This window comes from Pecten maximus, chromosome 2 (assembly GCF_902652985.1).
Source record: "Pecten maximus chromosome 2, xPecMax1.1, whole genome shotgun sequence".
Lineage (NCBI taxonomy): Eukaryota > Metazoa > Mollusca > Bivalvia > Pectinida > Pectinidae > Pecten > Pecten maximus.
Window position 1 is genome coordinate 1,456,517 of NC_047016.1, and position 17,647 is coordinate 1,474,163.

At 34.3% G+C, this 17,647-nt stretch overlaps 1 protein-coding gene across 2 annotated transcripts in view; it reads left to right on the plus strand.

Moving 5' to 3' along the window:
* The first annotated feature begins 1,691 nt into the window (after positions 1-1,691).
* Positions 1,692-17,647, plus strand: part of LOC117344371 (rab-like protein 6) — a 35,282-nt gene continuing 19,326 nt past the window's right edge. For both annotated transcript variants that reach the window (XR_004536169.1, XM_033907122.1), the window contains exons 1-5: positions 1,692-1,802; positions 5,319-5,526; positions 6,637-6,743; positions 10,471-10,602; positions 17,210-17,298. Coding sequence is in view for 1 of the 2 variants with exons in the window: in XM_033907122.1 (XP_033763013.1) it covers positions 5,379-5,526; positions 6,637-6,743; positions 10,471-10,602; positions 17,210-17,298 (476 nt within the window). In the remaining variant the exon portion in view is untranslated. The remainder of the gene's footprint in view (positions 1,803-5,318; positions 5,527-6,636; positions 6,744-10,470; positions 10,603-17,209; positions 17,299-17,647) is intronic.

Here is a 17,647-nt window from a genome sequence, read left to right on the forward strand (position 1 = left end):
AAAGGCGGTTCTGTCTCTAATATTTTTAATTGTAATTCCGGTGTAAGACAAGGGGAAAATTTGTCCCCATTTTTGTTTTCAATCTTTTTAAATGATCTAGAACATTTCTTAATATCACATGACTGTAGAGGTTTATCTAATTTGGCGGGAAAACTAGAGACAGAGCTACAAGTTTATCTCAAGTTGTATACATGTATAATGTTGTATGCCGATGATACCATTCTACTTGCAGAGTCAGTCGAAGATTTACAAACACATCTTAACGTATTTCACATGCACCTACTCAAAATTGTGGCATCTTAAAGTTAACATTGACAAGACTAAGATAATGGTTTTTGCGAGAGGAACGGTGTCACGAAATATACAGTTCACCTATAATGGCAATAATCTAGAAATTGTGAAATTTTTTAAATATCTCGGGGTTTGTTTCACTAGAAATGGTTTTACACATTTGAATATCAAACAATTATATGAAAAAGGCCTTAGGGCCATGTATGGTGCTATTTCAAAATGCAGAAATCATAATCTGTCCATCGATTGTAAAATGGATATTTTTGATATAGCAATCAAACCGATTATACATGTACTATATGGCTGTGAGGTTTGGGGGGTTTTGTGACACCAAACTCTTAGAATACATATGAAATTCTGTAAGCATATCCTTAAATTGAAAACATCTACACCAAACTTTATGATATATGGAGAATTGGGAAGGTTTCCATTAAGTATAAATATAAAAGTTCGTATGATTGGATTTTGGGCCAAAATGATAGTTTCAACTCATAATAAATTCTTTCTCCGAAATGGACCAATTACAGAATTTATAAACATGATTTATGTTTAGAAAAATATCTATTTGACCTCCCTCCTAAGCTAGCTAATTCCTATTGAAAATTTCGAACTTGTAACATTAAATTACCAATCGAATACGGAAGATGGAATAACACCCCAAGAGAAAATAGAATCTGTGTAACCTGAATGAAATAGGAGACGAATTCCATTATCTATTTAATTGTAGCGATCATCAAATAGCATTAAACAGAAAAAAAAAATTTATCTAGATACTATTATGAAAATTTAATACACTCTTTAATTTTGTAGTAGACGATGAATTGAAATCACTTGTGAAATTAATTAAAGAAATAAGTATACGACTCAACAATATTTAAGATAATCTCTTGCTTAACAAATGTATCCATGTATTATATCATATGTCCTGTACAAAATTTTGTATGTATATAACTCTCTACACTTATATGTTTATGAGAATAAAATATTGTCATTGTCATTGTGTCACGCCTGTCTAAACAACTCGCTAATGGACACTAAATTCAAGTAATTATGTGAAAACTTTAAAAACTGCAAATGCTGACAGTCATGCATGATTAATCACTATGTACACCACGATCAATATTTAACTATGTAAATATATACGGAAATAGAGACAAAACCATGCCTCCGCCCGTAAATAAATCAGCTTAACTTATAGTAGACGTCAATTTATTATTTTATAGAAAGAATGATAAAGGCAGTGCGAACTATGAAACTGATTTTGGCGTTATACGTTAAGTTACTAAAACAAATGAGTTATCATACAAAAAAAAAAATCACTCCGAACGTCGAACCCCTTTGTTGTTTGAATGACATCTGCACCGGAATAAGGGGCGTGCATCTTACAATTGAGAGGGGAGGTCACTCTGGTAAGACAATATCTATATCCGGAAATTTGCTGATGACACGGACAGTTCCAGGTTGGTGTGATGGATTGATCGTCAACAGAGCGACTGTGTACACGATTTGTGGTAATGTATCACCACTGTATAACGATGTATGTACGGTGACCAACGAATGTCTGTAATAACGTGTGTAGCTAATATCGACGAATGTCCACTGTCCTGTGTTATATTGCCATATCGGTGACAGTAAACAAACACACTGTCAAATTAAACTAGGTGGTATTGAATCAATGAAAACAGAAAATATTTCAGGAGGTATTTTTATTTTCAATGTCTTTGTCTTTTCAAAACTTGCACGTGCAGTTTAATTGAGTGCACACTTCAACATAAAATGGTCATCTTTAATTTAATTAGAAGTGCACGTGACCTAAGTCTGTTGTAATAAATGGATATTTGGGTCTGGTGTAAAACTTGGGCTAACAGTAAATGAGAAAGCAGATGAAATAAAAGTTGTTTTATATTAGAATGTATCCAAATCTTTTATTTTTTGCTGTTTTTTTTATCAAATTGGAGCATCTGGTCGAATTTTCTTCATTCAAACACATTTACGCTTGAAGTAGAGCATGACACTTGTACTCCCCAGTCCCCATAGTATGCCAGCATAAATAATAACAGAATGCCAAAAGAGTATATAAATGTTATATTTATGCCAATATTATTATAGTTGATATCAATAAATAGCTGCTGTTGATCAGTAATTGGCAAAGGACTTTTGTATGAGAATTTGAGAAATTTATTGCAAAGTTGACTAGCCGTCAAACGTTTGGTCTAAATGGCAATGCTTGTGCACATGTAACCAGTTTGTGTGTTTCAGGACACTTAGAATAAGCGTACATGGATTAGCAACACACATACTTATGTCTGGTTAACTCACACACCTTCTTGGTGTGTAATGAAAAACTAGAGAGCGTATGATTATCTAGGATACTTTTTTTTTCGTGAAACATTTACAATAATATTGTATTAGTGCTTATCTTTGTTGTGCCAAGCTTTTTTGCTATAAAAAAACACCGAAAAACAAAACAAGGTGAATAAGCCTAAAATAGCCAGTCTATATGGTTTTCTGTTAATATAAATAGCCATTTGTTATCATGAAAATTATCAATACAACATCATTTTGATCATTTGAACAAAACATTATTGTATCTGTTTCACAAAAAATATTTTAGATTAATTCTCTGAATTCTGTAAATTCTGATTTTATACCAACTATTAACTGGGACCATTTTATTTAATTAAGATAATTTTATATTAAAATATTTATTTGGAATGTTTCTGTAACTATCCCTTTACAAATATACAACATCAAAACATTTGTGGAAGGGTCATGGTTACTCGGACAAGTCACTGAAGCTCCTTAAGAATCATATATTACCATTTACATTTTAAAGTTTTTTACTGATGACTTTGTTGAAAAATTACTTTTGACATGACTGACCTGTGTTATAGTTAGTCTTTTAGGCAATATTCAGATTCTCCATGCTGATTTTGGCACCTAGATATATAAACTCTTTGTTTTTACATCTGCTGTTGTTTGGGATAGTAAAGGTATGTGGCTATGTTTTTAGAAATGCAACAACAAAGATTACTAGTTTTCATTCATATTTCTAGAGCATTGGGGAAGTACCACAGTAGACAAATATTTGTCACATCTTCTAACAGAGACAGTATATATGTAAGACTCAGTTAGTACTACGTGGGCTAAAACACACTTAATTGGCCCATTTCTTATTCTAGAGAAAGCAAATAAGGTGCAATCTTACTATTTCCTTTAAAACATTACAAATATAAAATGATCAAAGCATTATGATGAATCATCAAGACTTTATTAGATTATAGTATATATGTCAATCTGAATGTCTCAATGACATAATGAGATGCATGTCAATCTGAATGTCTCCATGATGTAATGAGATGCATGTCAATCTGAATGTCTCCATGATGTAATGAGATGCATGTCAATCTGAATGTCTCCATGATGTAATGAGATGCATGTCAATCTGAATGTCTTAATGATGTAATGAGATGCATGTCAATCTGAATGTCTCCATGTTATAATGAGATGCATGTCAATCTGAATGTCTTCATGACGTAATGAGATGCATGTCAATCTGAATGTCTCCATGATGTAATGAGATGCATGTCAATCTGAATGTCTCCATGACGTAATGAGATGCATGTCAATCTGAATGTCTCCATGATGTAATGAGATGCATGTCAATCTGAATGTCTCCATGACTTAATTAGATGCATATCAATCTGAATGTCTCCATGTTATAATGAGATGCATGTCAATCTGAATGTCTCCATAATGTAATGAGATGCATGTCAATCTGAATGTCTTCATGACATAATGAGATGCTTGTCAATCTGAATGTCTTCATGACGTAATGAGATGCATGTCAATCTGAATGTCTCCATGATGTAATGAGATGCATGTCAATCTGAATGTCTCCATGACGTAATGAGATGCATGTCAATCTGAATGTCTTCATGATGTAATGAGATGCATGTCAATCTGAATGTCTTCATGTCGTAATGAGATGCATGTCAATCTGAATGTCTCCATGTTATAATGAGATGCATGTCAATCTGAATGTCTCCATGATGTAATGAGATGCATGTCAATCTGAATGTCTTCATGACGTAATGAGATGCATGTCAATCTGAATGTCTTCATGATGTAATGAGATGCATGTCAATCTGAATGTCTCCATGATGTAATGAGATGCATGTCAATCTGAATGTCTCCATGACTTAATGAGATGCATGTCAATCTGAATGTCTTCATGATGTAATGAGATGCATGTCAATCTGAATGTCTCCATGACTTAATGAGATGCATGTCAATCTGAATGTCTCCATGTTATAATGAGATGCATGTCAATCTGAATGTCTCCATGACTTAATGAGATGCATGTCAATCTGAATGTCTCCATGATATAATAAGATGCATGTCAATCTGAATGTCTCCATGTTATAATGAGATGCATGTCAATCTGAATGTCTCCATGACTTAATGAGATGCATGTCAATCTGAATGTCTCCATGATATAATAAGATGCATGTCAATCTGAATGTCTCCATGACGTAATGAAATGCATGTCAATCTGAATGTCTCCATGACGTAATGAGATGCATGTCAATCTGAATGTCTCCATGTTATAATGAGATGCATGTCAATCTGAATGTCTCCATGTTATAATGAGATGCATGTCAATCTGAATGTCTCCATGACTTAATGAGATGCATGTCAAGCTGAATGTCTTAATGATGTAATGAGATGCATGTCAATCTGAATGTCTCCATGTTTTGGTGCATACATTACATTGGTAAGAACCTTTATCCAGCCATTTTATGGTGATATTTGGGATGCGTTAATTACACAGTTGAGTAAATTACATGAGTGTTGATGGTAAATAGTTGTGCTGAGTTAGCTTGAATCATCTCGACTATTAAAACAACTTGACTATCTTTCAGATGACATCATAACTAAATATCTACACGTATAATGATCCTATTCCAGTTAAGGCTACGTTTTGTGATATCATCAATTACAACATTTGATTTGGTTGTTTGCAGGCAATGTATCATACACAGCAGAAAACAAATAGAAGGAAGATTTTTTAGAATCATTTGAAGATGTCAATATTTCGAAAATTACTTGGAAATAATCAAGATGGCAGCAACCAGCAAATTGCAGGAGCCAACAAGAACACTCTGTCATCAGGCCCTCAGCCTATGGCAGCTCAGCTGCAGAGAAAATTTGCCAAAGGGGTCCAGTATAATAGTAAGTTATGGTTATAAGGAATGTATTCCAATTCTTATAAGGTCACCTTGCTATCTGGCTATCAGGATTTTCCCTTCAGCCTAGTGGAGGGATCGAGAGGTCACTAGTTCCAGTCAGAGTATTTTTCATAACTCCTTCCTATTACGGATGTAGTGCCATTGATCACTCCAAAGCTATAGGAGATTGAGAGGCTTCCTTGGAGCTATAGAACCTGGGTTGTTGTTGTCTTTGGGGTGAAGACTTTGTGAGGAAAGGAGTTGTGTAAACGTGAAGACTATAGGTCACCTAACTAGCTCAGTCTGCTGTGAGTTTCCCTTTAGCCTAGTGGTCAGATGTGGAGAGTATAGGCCACCTAACTAGCTCAGGCTGCTGTGAATTTCCCTTTAGCCTAGAGGTCGGATGTGGAGAGTATAGGCCACCTAACTAGCTCAGGCTGCTGTGAATTTCCCTTTAGCCTAGTGGTAGGATATGGAGAGTATAGGTCACCTAACTAGCTCAGGCTGCTGTGAATTTCCCTTTAGCCTAGTGGTAGGATATGGAGAGTATAGGCCACCTAACTAGCTCAGGCTGCTGTGAATTTCCCTTTAGCCTAGAGGTCGGATTTGGAGAGTATAGGTCACCTAACTAGCTCAGATTGCTGTGAATTTCCCTTTAGCCTAGTGGTAGGATATGGAGAGTATAGGCCACCTAACTAGCTCAGACTGCTGTGAGTTTCCCTTTAGCCTAGTGGTCGGATGTGGAGAGTATAGGCCACCTAACTAGCTCAGACTGCTGTGAGTTTCCCTTTAGCCTAGTGGTCGGATGTGGAGAGTATAGGTCACCTAACTAGCTCAGGCTGCTGTGAATTTCCCTTTAGCCTAGTGGTAGGATATGGTGAGAATATAGTTCACCTAACTAGCTCAGGCTGCTGTGAATTTCCCTTTAGCCTAGTGGTAGGATATGTGTTGCTTCACCTACATATTCTGTCAATATAATTGTTTTTATGAGACTGAAAACAATTTACTGAAATGATGTCGTCCTGTTCCCTACCTTCACAGAAAAAATTATGTTATAATATTGTTCTTATCTTGAATGAATATTAAAATTTAAAGAAGAAAAATCTGGTTTCAGTGAAAATAGTTATCAGAGGTGACAGAAACGTAGGGAAGACTTGTCTGTTTCATCGCCTCCAAGGTCAAAAGTACAAAGAAGAATACATCCCTACAGAGGAGATACAGGTAACTATTACAGAAAACATGGTAACAATCGACTGTATTATTAGTCATACAGGTAACTATTACAGAAAACATGGTAACAATCGACTGTATTATTAGTCATACAGGTAACTATTACAGTAAACATGGTGACAATCGACTGTATTATTAGTCATACAGGTAACTATTACAGAAAACATGGTAACAATCGACTGTATTATTAGTCATACAGGTAACTATTACAGAAAACATGGTAACAATCGACTGTATTATTAGTCATACAGGTAACTATTACAGAAAACATGGTAACAATTGACTGTATTATTAGTCATACAGGTAGCTATTACAGTAAACATGGTAACAATCGACTGTATTATTAGTCATACAGGTAACTATTACAGAAAACATGGTAACAATCGACTGTATTATTAGTCATACAGGTAACTATTACAGTAAACATAGTAACAATCGACTGTATTATTAATTGTTATACAGGTAACTATTACAGAAAACATGGTAACAATCGACTGTATTATTAGTCATTCAGGTAACTATTACAGAAAACATGGTAACAATCGACTGTATTATTAATTGTTATACAGGTAACTATTACAGAAAACATGGTAACAATCGACTGTATTATAGTCATACAGGTAACTATTACAGTAAACATGGTAACAATCGACTGTATTATTAGTCATACAGGTAACTATTACAGTAAACATGGTAACAATCGACTGTATTATTAGTCATACAGGTAACTATTACAGAAAACATGGTAACAATCGACTGTATTATAGTCTTACAGGTAACTATTACAGTAAACATGGTAACAATCGACTGTATTATTAGTCATACAGGTAACTATTACAGTAAACATGGTAACAATCGACTGTATTATTAGTCATACAGGTAACTATTACAGAAAACATGGTAACAATCGACTGTATTATTAGTCATACAGGTAACTATTACAGTAAACATGGTAACAATCGGCTGTATTATTAGTCATACAGGTAACTATTACAGTAAACATGGTAACAATCGACTGTATTATTAGTCATACAGGTAACTATTACAGAAAACATGGTAACAATTGACTGTATTATTAGTCATACAGGTAACTATTACAGTAAACATGGTAACAATCGACTGTATTATTAGTCATACAGGTAACTATTACAGTAAACATGGTAACAATCGACTGTATTATTAGTCATACAGGGAACTATTACAGAAAACATGGTAACAATCGACTGTATTATTAGTCATACAGGTAACTATTACAGAAAACATGGTAACAATCGACTGTATTATTAGTCATACAGGTAACTATTACAGAAAACATGGTAACAATCGACTGTATTATTAGTCATACAGGGAACTATTACAGAAAACATGGTAACAATCGACTGTATTAATTGTTATACAGGTAACTATTACAGTAAACATGGTAACAATCGACTGTATTATTAGTCATACAGGTAACTATTACAGAAAACATGATGACAATCGACTGTATTATTAGTTATACAGGTAACTATTACAGAAAACATGGTAACAATCGACTGTATTATTAGTCATACAGGTAACTATTACAGTAAACATGGTGACAATCGACTGTATTATTAGTCATACAGGTAACTATTACAGTAAACATGGTAACAATCGACTGTATTATTAGTTATACAGGTAACTATTACAGTAACCATGGTAACAATCGACTGTATTATTAGTCATACAGGTAACTATTACAGTAAACATGGTAACAATCGACTGTATTATTAATTGTTATACAGGTAACTATTACAGAAAACATGGTAACAATCGACTGTATTATTAGTCATACAGGTAGCTATTACAGTAAACATGGTAACAATCGACTGTATTATTAGTCATACAGGTGACTATTACAGTAACCATGGTAACAATCAACTGTATTATTAGTCATACAGGTAACTATTACAGTAACCATGGTAACAATCGACTGTATTATTAGTCATACAGGTAACTATTACAGAAAACATGGTAACAATCGACTGTATTATTAGTCATACAGGTAACTATTACAGTAACCATGGTAACAATTGACAGGAAGATGTCATAGCTTGGTTCAAGTCATTGTTTTAATTAAATCACATGACTTACTTTACGTTGTAGATGCTTGTTTTAATTAAATCACATTACTTACTTTACTTGGTAGATGCTTGTTTTAATTAAATCACATTACTTACTTTACTTGGTGGATGCTTGTTTTAATTAAATCACATGACTTACTTTACGTTGTAGATGCTTGTTTTAATTAAATCACATGACTTACTTTACCTTGTAGATGCTTGTTTTAATTAAATCACATGACTTACTTTACGTTGTAGATGCTTGTTTTAATTAAATCACATGACTTACTTTACCTTGTAGATGCTTGTTTTAATTAAATCACATGACTTACTTTACCTTGTAGATGCTTGTTTTAATTAAATCACATTACTTACTTTACGTTGTAGATGCTTGTTTTAATTAAATCACATGACTTACTTTACCTTGTAGATGCTTGTTTTAATTAAATCACATGACTTACTTTACGTTGTAGATGCTTGTTTTAATTAAATCACATGACTTACTTTACTTGGTAGATGCTTGTTTTAATTAAATCACATTACTTACTTTACCTTGTAGATGCTTGTTTTAATTAAATCACATGACTTACTTTACGTTGTAGATGCTTGTTTTAATTAAATCACATGACTTACTTTACCTTGTAGATGCTTGTTTTAATTAAATCACATGACTTACTTTACGTTGTAGATGCTTGTTTTAATTAAATCACATGACTTACTTTACGTTGTAGATGCTTGTTTTAATTAAATCACATGACTTACTTTACTTGGTAGATGCTTGTTTTAATTAAATCACATTACTTACTTTACCTTGTAGATGCTTGTTTTAATTAAATCACATGACTTACTTTACGTTGTAGATGCTTGTTTTAATTAAATCACATGACTTACTTTACCTTGTAGATGCTTGTTTTAATTAAATCACATGACTTACTTTACGTTGTAGATGCTTGTTTTAATTAAATCACATGACTTACTTTACGTTGTAGATGCTTGTTTTAATTAAATCACATTACTTACTTTACTTGGTAGATGCTTGTTTTAATTAAATCACATTACTTACTTTACCTTGTAGATGCTTGTTTTAATTAAATCACATGACTTACTTTACGTTGTAGATGCTTGTTTTAATTAAATCACATGACTTACTTTACCTTGTAGATGCTTGTTTTAATTAAATCACATTACTTACTTTACCTTGTAGATGCTTGTTTTAATTAAATCACATGACTTACTTTACTTGGTAGATGCTTGTTTTAATTAAATCACATGACTTACTTTACCTTGTAGATGCTTGTTTTAATTAAATCACATGACTTACTTTACGTTGTAGATGCTTGTTTTAATTAAATCACATTACTTACTTTACCTTGTAGGTGCTTGTTTTAATTAAATCACATGACTTACTTTACCTTGTAGGTGCTTGTTTTAATTAAATCACATGACTTACTTTACCTTGTAGATGCTTGTTTTAATTAAATCACATGACTTACTTTACCTTGTAGATGCTTGTTTTAATTAAATCACATGACTTACTTTACGTTGTAGATGCTTGTTTTAATTAAATCACATTACTTACTTTATGTTGTAGATGCTTGTTTTAATTAAATCACATTACTTACTTTACCTTGTAGGTGTGCAGCATCCAATGGAACTACAAGGCCACAGACGATGTGGTGAAGGTGGAGGTGTGGGATGTTGTTGACAAAGGCCGCAAAAAAAAGAAAATGGAGGGTCTGAAACTGGATCCAGATGCTGTCCCAGAGGTAACACTAGGAAAAGGAGTAGTAAAGATATCCTGTCAACCCTGTGGTCAGGGTAGACGTTGTTGTAGGTCCTCATTAGTATAGATATCCTGTCAACCCTGTGATCAGGGTAGACATTGTTGTATGTCCTCATTAGTATAGATATCCTGTCAACCCTGTGATCAGGGTAGACGTTGTTGTAGGTCCTCATTAGTATAGATATCCTGTCAACCCTGTGGTCAGGGTAGATGTTGTTGTAGGTCCTCATTAGTATAGATATCCAGTCAACCCTGTGATCAGGGTAGACGTTGTTGTATGTCCTCATAAACAGTATGTATGTTTTATGACCACTGTAGTCAGGGTAGATGTGGTATTACCTTTGTGGTCAGGATAGATGTTGTATGACCTTTATAGTCAAGGTATATGTTGTATGACCTTTATAGTCAAGGTATATGTTGTATGACCTCTGTAGTCAGGGTATATGTTGTATGACCTCTGTAGTCAGGGTATATGTTGTATGACCTCTGTAGTCAGGGTAGATGTTGTATGACCTTTGTAGTCAGGGTAGATGTTGTATGACCTTTGTAGTCAGGGTAGAGGCTGTATGACCTTTGTAGTCAGGGTAGATATTGTATGACCTCTGTAGTCAGGGTAGAGGCTGTATGACCTTTGTAGTCAGGGTAAATGTTGTATGACCTCTGTAGTCAGGGTATATGTTGTATGACCTCTGTAGTCAGGGTGGAGTTTGTATGACCTTTGTAGTCAGGGTAAATGTTGTATGACCTCTGTAGTCAGGGTATATGTTGTATGACCTCTGTAGTCAGGGTGGAGTTTGTATGACTTCTGTAGTCAGGGTAGAGTTTGTATGACCTCTTTAGTCAAGGTAGAAACAATTGCATACATTTTTAGGACACTTAAATACTGCGAAATGGCTGAAGATATTTTTAATTTCTAAACATTTTCAAAGATAAATACATGTTCTTTTGAAGACAACTCATGGCTAGCAGTTTCTAAATGGTTGCATGGAAAATCTTCCTGATGTCAGTAACTTATTAGTACATTGTGTATGTATGTGGACCATATTAGTACATTGTGTGTATGTGGACCATATTAGTACATTGTGTGTATGTGGACCATATTAGTATATTGTGTGTATGTGGACCATATTAGTACATTGTGTGTATGTATGTGGACCATATTAGTACATTGTGTGTATGTGGACCATATTAGTACATTGTGTGTATGTGGACCATATTAGTACATTGTGTGTGTATGTGGACCATATTAGTACATTGTGTTTGTATGTTGATCATGTTAGTACATTGTGTGTGTATGTGGACCATATTAGTACATTGTGTGTGTATGTGGACCATATTAGTACATTGTGTGTGTATGTGGACCATATTAGTACATTGTGTGTATGTGGACCATATTAGTACATTGTGTGTGTATGTGGACCATATTAGTACATTGTGTATGTATGTGGACCATATTACTACATTGTGTGTGTATGTGGACCATATTAGTACATTGTGTGTGTATGTGGACCATATTACTACATTGTGTGTGTATGTGGACCATATTAGTATATTGTGTGTGTATGTGGACCATATTAGTACATTGTGTATGTATGTGGACCATATTAGTACATTGTGTGTATGTGGACTATATTAGTACATTGTGTGTGTATGTGGACCATATTAGTACATTGTGTATGTATGTTGACCATATTAGTACATTGTGTATGTATGTTGACCATATTAGTACATTGTGTGTATGTGGACCATATCAGTACATTGTGTGTGTATGTGGACCATATTAGTACATTGTGTATGTATGTGGACCATATTAGTACACTGTGTATGTATGTGGACCATATTAGTACATTGTGTGTGTACACTATGTGGACCATATTAGTACATTGTGTATGTATGTTGACCATATTAGTATATTGTGTGTGTATGTGGACCATATTAGTACATTGTGTGTATGTGGACCATATTAGTATATTGTGTGTATGTGGACCATATTAGTACATTGTGTGTGTATGTGGACCATATTAGTACATTGTGTGTGTATGTGGACCATATTAGTACATTGTGTATGTATGTGGACCATATTAGTACATTGTGTATGTATGTGGACCATATTAGTACGTTGTGTGTGTATGTGGACCATATTAGTATATTGTGTATGTATGTGGACCATATTAGTACATTGTGTATGTATGTGGACCATATTAGTACATTGTGTATACATGTATGTGGACCATATTAGTACATTGTGTGTGTATGTGGACCATATTAGTACATTGTGTATACATGTATGTGGACCATATTAGTACATTGTGTATGTATGTTGACCATATAAGTACATTGTGTATACATGTATGTGGACCATATTAGTACATTGTGTGTGTATGTGGACCATATTAGTACATTGTGTATGTATGTAGACCATATTAGTACATTGTGTGTGTATGTTGACCATATTAGTACATTGTGTATGTATGTGGACCATATTAGTATATTGTGTATGTATGTGGACCATATTAGTACATTGTGTATATATGTGGACCATATTAGTACATTGTATATGTATGTGGACCATATTAGTACATTGTGTGTATGTGGACCATATTAGTACATTGTGTATATATGTGGACCATATTAGTACATTGTGTGTGTATGTGGACCATATTAGTACATTGTGTATGTGGACCATATTAGTACATTGTGTGTGTATGTGGACCATATTAGTATATTGTGTATGTATGTGGACCATATTAGTACATTGTGTGTGTATGTGGACGATTTTAGTACATTGTGTATGTATGTGGACCATATTAGTACATTGTTTGTATGTATGTGGACCATATTAGTACATTGTGTGTGTATGTGGACAATTTTAGTACATTGTGTGTGTATGTGGACCATATTAGTACATTGTGTATGTATGTGGACCATATTAGTACATTGTGTGTGTATGTGGACCATATAAGTACATTGTGTATGTATGTGGACCATATTAGTACATTGTGTGTGTATGTGGACCATATTAGTACATTGTGTATGTATGTGGACCATATTAGTACATTGTGTATGTATGTGGACCATATTAGTACATTGTGTGTATGTGGACCATATTAGTACATTGTGTGTATGTGGACCATATTAGTACATTGTGTGTATGTGGACCATATTAGTACATTGTGTATATCTGTGAACCATATTAGTACATTGTGTATGTATGTGGACCATATTAGTACATTGTGTATTATGTGGACCATATTAGTACATTGTGTGTGTATGTGGACCATATTAGTACATTGTGTATGTATGTGGACCATATTAGTACATTGTGTATGTATGTGGACCATATTAGTACATTGTGTATATATGGGAACCATTTTAGTACATTGTTTATGTATGTGGACCATATTAGTACATCGTGTTTGTATGTGGACCATATTAGTACATTGTGTGTGTATGTGGACCATATTAGTACATTGTGTGTGGATGTGGACCATATTAGTACATTGTGTGTGTATGTGGACCATATTAGTACATTGTGTGTATGTGGACCATATTAGTACATTGTGTATGTATGTGGACCATATTAGTACATTGTGTATGTATGTGGACCATATTAGTACATCGTGTTTGTCTGTGAACCATATTAGTACATCGTGTTTGTATGTGGACCATATTAGTACGTTGTGTGTGTATGTGGACCATATTAGTACATTGTGTATATATGTGGACCATATTAGTACATCGTGTTTGTATGTGGACCATATTAGTACATTGTGTATGTATGTGGACCATATTAGTACATTGTGTATGTATGTGGACCATATTAGTACATTGTGTATGTATGTGGACCATATTAGTACATTGTGTATGTATGTGGACCATATTAGTACATTGTGTATGTATGTGGACCATATTAGTACATTGTGTGTATGTGGACCATATTAGTACATTGTGTGTATGTGGACCATATTAGTACATTGTGTGTGTATGTGGACCATATTAGTACATTGTGTATATCTGTGAACCATATTAGTACATTGTGTATGTATGTGGACCATATTAGTACATTGTGTATGTATGTGGACCATATTAGTACATTGTTTATGTATGTGGACCATATTAGTATATTGTGTATGTATGTGGACCATATTAGTACATTGTGTTTGTATGTTGACCATATTAGTACATTGTGTATGTATGTGGACCATATTAGTACATTGTGTATATATGGGAACCATATTAGTACATTGTGTATGTATGTGGACCATATTAGTACATTGTGTGTGTACACTATGTGGACCATATTAGTACATTGTGTATGTATGTGGACCATATTAGTACATTGTGTGTATGTGGACCATATTAGTACATTGTGTGTGTATGTGGACCATATTAGTACATTTTGTATATCTGTGAACCATATTAGTACATTGTGTATGTATGTGGACCATATTAGTACATTGTGTATGTATGTGGACCATATTAGTACATTGTTTATGTATGTGGACCATATTAGTATATTGTGTATGTATGTGGACCATATTAGTACATTGTGTTTGTATGTTGACCATATTAGTACATTGTGTATGTATGTGGACCATATTAGTACATTGTGTATATATGTGGACCATATTAGTACATTGTGTATGTATGTTCACCATATTAGTACATTGTGTGTGTACACTATGTGGACCATATTAGTACATTGTGTATGTATGTGGACCATATTAGTATATTGTGTATGTATGTGGACCATATTAGTACATTGTGTATGTATGTGGACCATATTAGTACATTGTGTATATATGGGAACCATATTAGTACATTGTGTATGTATGTGGACCATATTAGTACATTGTGTGTGTACACTATGTGGACCATATTAGTACATTGTGTTTGTATGTGGACCATATTAGTACATGTTTGTTACTAAGGTGTCCATGGTAACATGTTTGTTACTTAGGTGTCCATGGTAGCAAGTTTGTTACTTATTTGTCTATGGTAACAAGTTTGTTACTGAGTTGTCCATGGTAACAAGTTTGTTACTGAGTTGTCCATGGTAACATGGTAACATCAGAAGGGCAAGTGAGCTTATGCCATGGTGCGGCGTCCGTCGTCCGGCGTCAACCTTTTCATTTAAACAACTTCTTCTCAATAACCAAGAGGCCCAGGAACTTCATATTGGGCCTGTAGCATGCTGGGGTGAAGGGCTACCAAGTTAGTTAAAATAAATGACCTTGACCTTCATTCAAGGTCACATGGGTCAAATAGGTTATAATATTCAAACGACTTCTTCTCAATAACCAAGAAGCCCAGGGACTTGATATTTGGCCTGTAGCATGCTGGGGTGAAGGGCTACCAAGTTTGTTAAAATAAATGACCTTGATCTTCATTCAAGGTCACATGGGTCAAATAGGCTATAATCTTCAAACGACTTCTTCTCAATAACCAAGAGGCCCAGGCACTTGATATTGGGCCTGTACGATGCTGGAGTGAAGGGCTAACAGGTTTGTTAAAATAAATGACCTTGACCTTCATTCAAGGTCACATGGGTCAAATAAGCTATAATCTTCAAACGACTTTTTCTCAATAACCAAGAGGCCCAGGGACTTCATATTAGGCCTGTGGCATGCTGGGGTGAAGGGCTTCCAAGTTTGTTAAAATAAATGACCTTGACCTTCATTCAAGGTCACATCGGTAAAATAGGCTAAAATCTTTTAAAGACTTCTTCTCAATAACAAAGAGGCCCAGGGACTTGATATTGGGCCTGTCTGTAGCATGCTTAGAGCCAAGAGTCACCACTACCCGATCTTAGGCCAATAGTATGCTGGAATGAAGGACTAAAAAATATATTGACATGAATTAACCTAGCTTACACTGATATTTGAATAAAGTTGTTATCAGCATAGTATCTGTAGAAATGACCTTAATCAACTGCTTTCCTGTAGAGCCAGGTGAGCGATACAGGCCCATTGGGCCTCTTGTTACTAAGGTGTTGTTAGTTACATGTTTGTTACTAAGGTGTTGATAGTTACATGTTTGTTACTAAGGTGTTGATAGTTACATGTTTGTTACTAAGGTGTTGATAGTTACATGTTTGTTACTAAGGTGTTGATAGTTACATGTTTGTTACTAAGGTGTTGATAGTTACATGTTTGTTACTAAGGTGTTGACAGTTACATGTTTGTTACTAAGGTGTTGATAGTTACATGTTTGTTACTAAGGTGTTGATAGTTACATGTTTGTTACTAAGGTGTTGATAGTTACATGTTTGTTACTAAGGTGTTGATAGTTACATGATTGTTACTAAGGTGTAGTTACATGTTTGTTACTAAGGTGTTGATAGTTACATGTTTGTTACTAAGGTGTTGATAGTTACATGATTGTTACTAAGGTGTTGATAGTTACATGTTTGTTACTAAGGTGTTGATAGTTACATGTTTGTTACTAAGGTGTTGATAGTTACATGTTTGTTACTAAGGTGTTGATAGTTACATGTTTGTTACTAAGGTGTTGATAGTTACATGATTGTTACTAAGGTGTTGATAGTTACATGTTTGTTACTAAGGTGTAGTTACATGTTTGTTACTCAGGTTGAGGAGCCCTGTCTAGATGCGGAGTTCATTGACGTGTATAAGGGATCACACGGAGTTATCATGGTGTATGACATCACCAAACAATGGTAAGTTCTCGGCCTGTATATTGTTTTTAGCTCGCTGGGATCAAGTCCAGAGGAGCTATTGTCTCCTGTATTAGTGTTCATCATCCATAGACAGCTGTGTTAAAATTTTCATATACTGTGTCAATACTAATTAGGATACAGTTTAGGAACTCCCCATGGGTGTTTCTTGTCACAAGACCTTTCCATTGCTAAGACATTTATGTACCTGCTGACTGTGACCTTTGACCTTCTTTTAAAAATATAATTCTGAATTTCAGCCAAATCAGCAAACTATTGTTTTCTGACACTCTCGACCCTATTGTTGTGTCATAAAGTTTTGATATTGTTACATAGTGTTTTAGAAGACTTT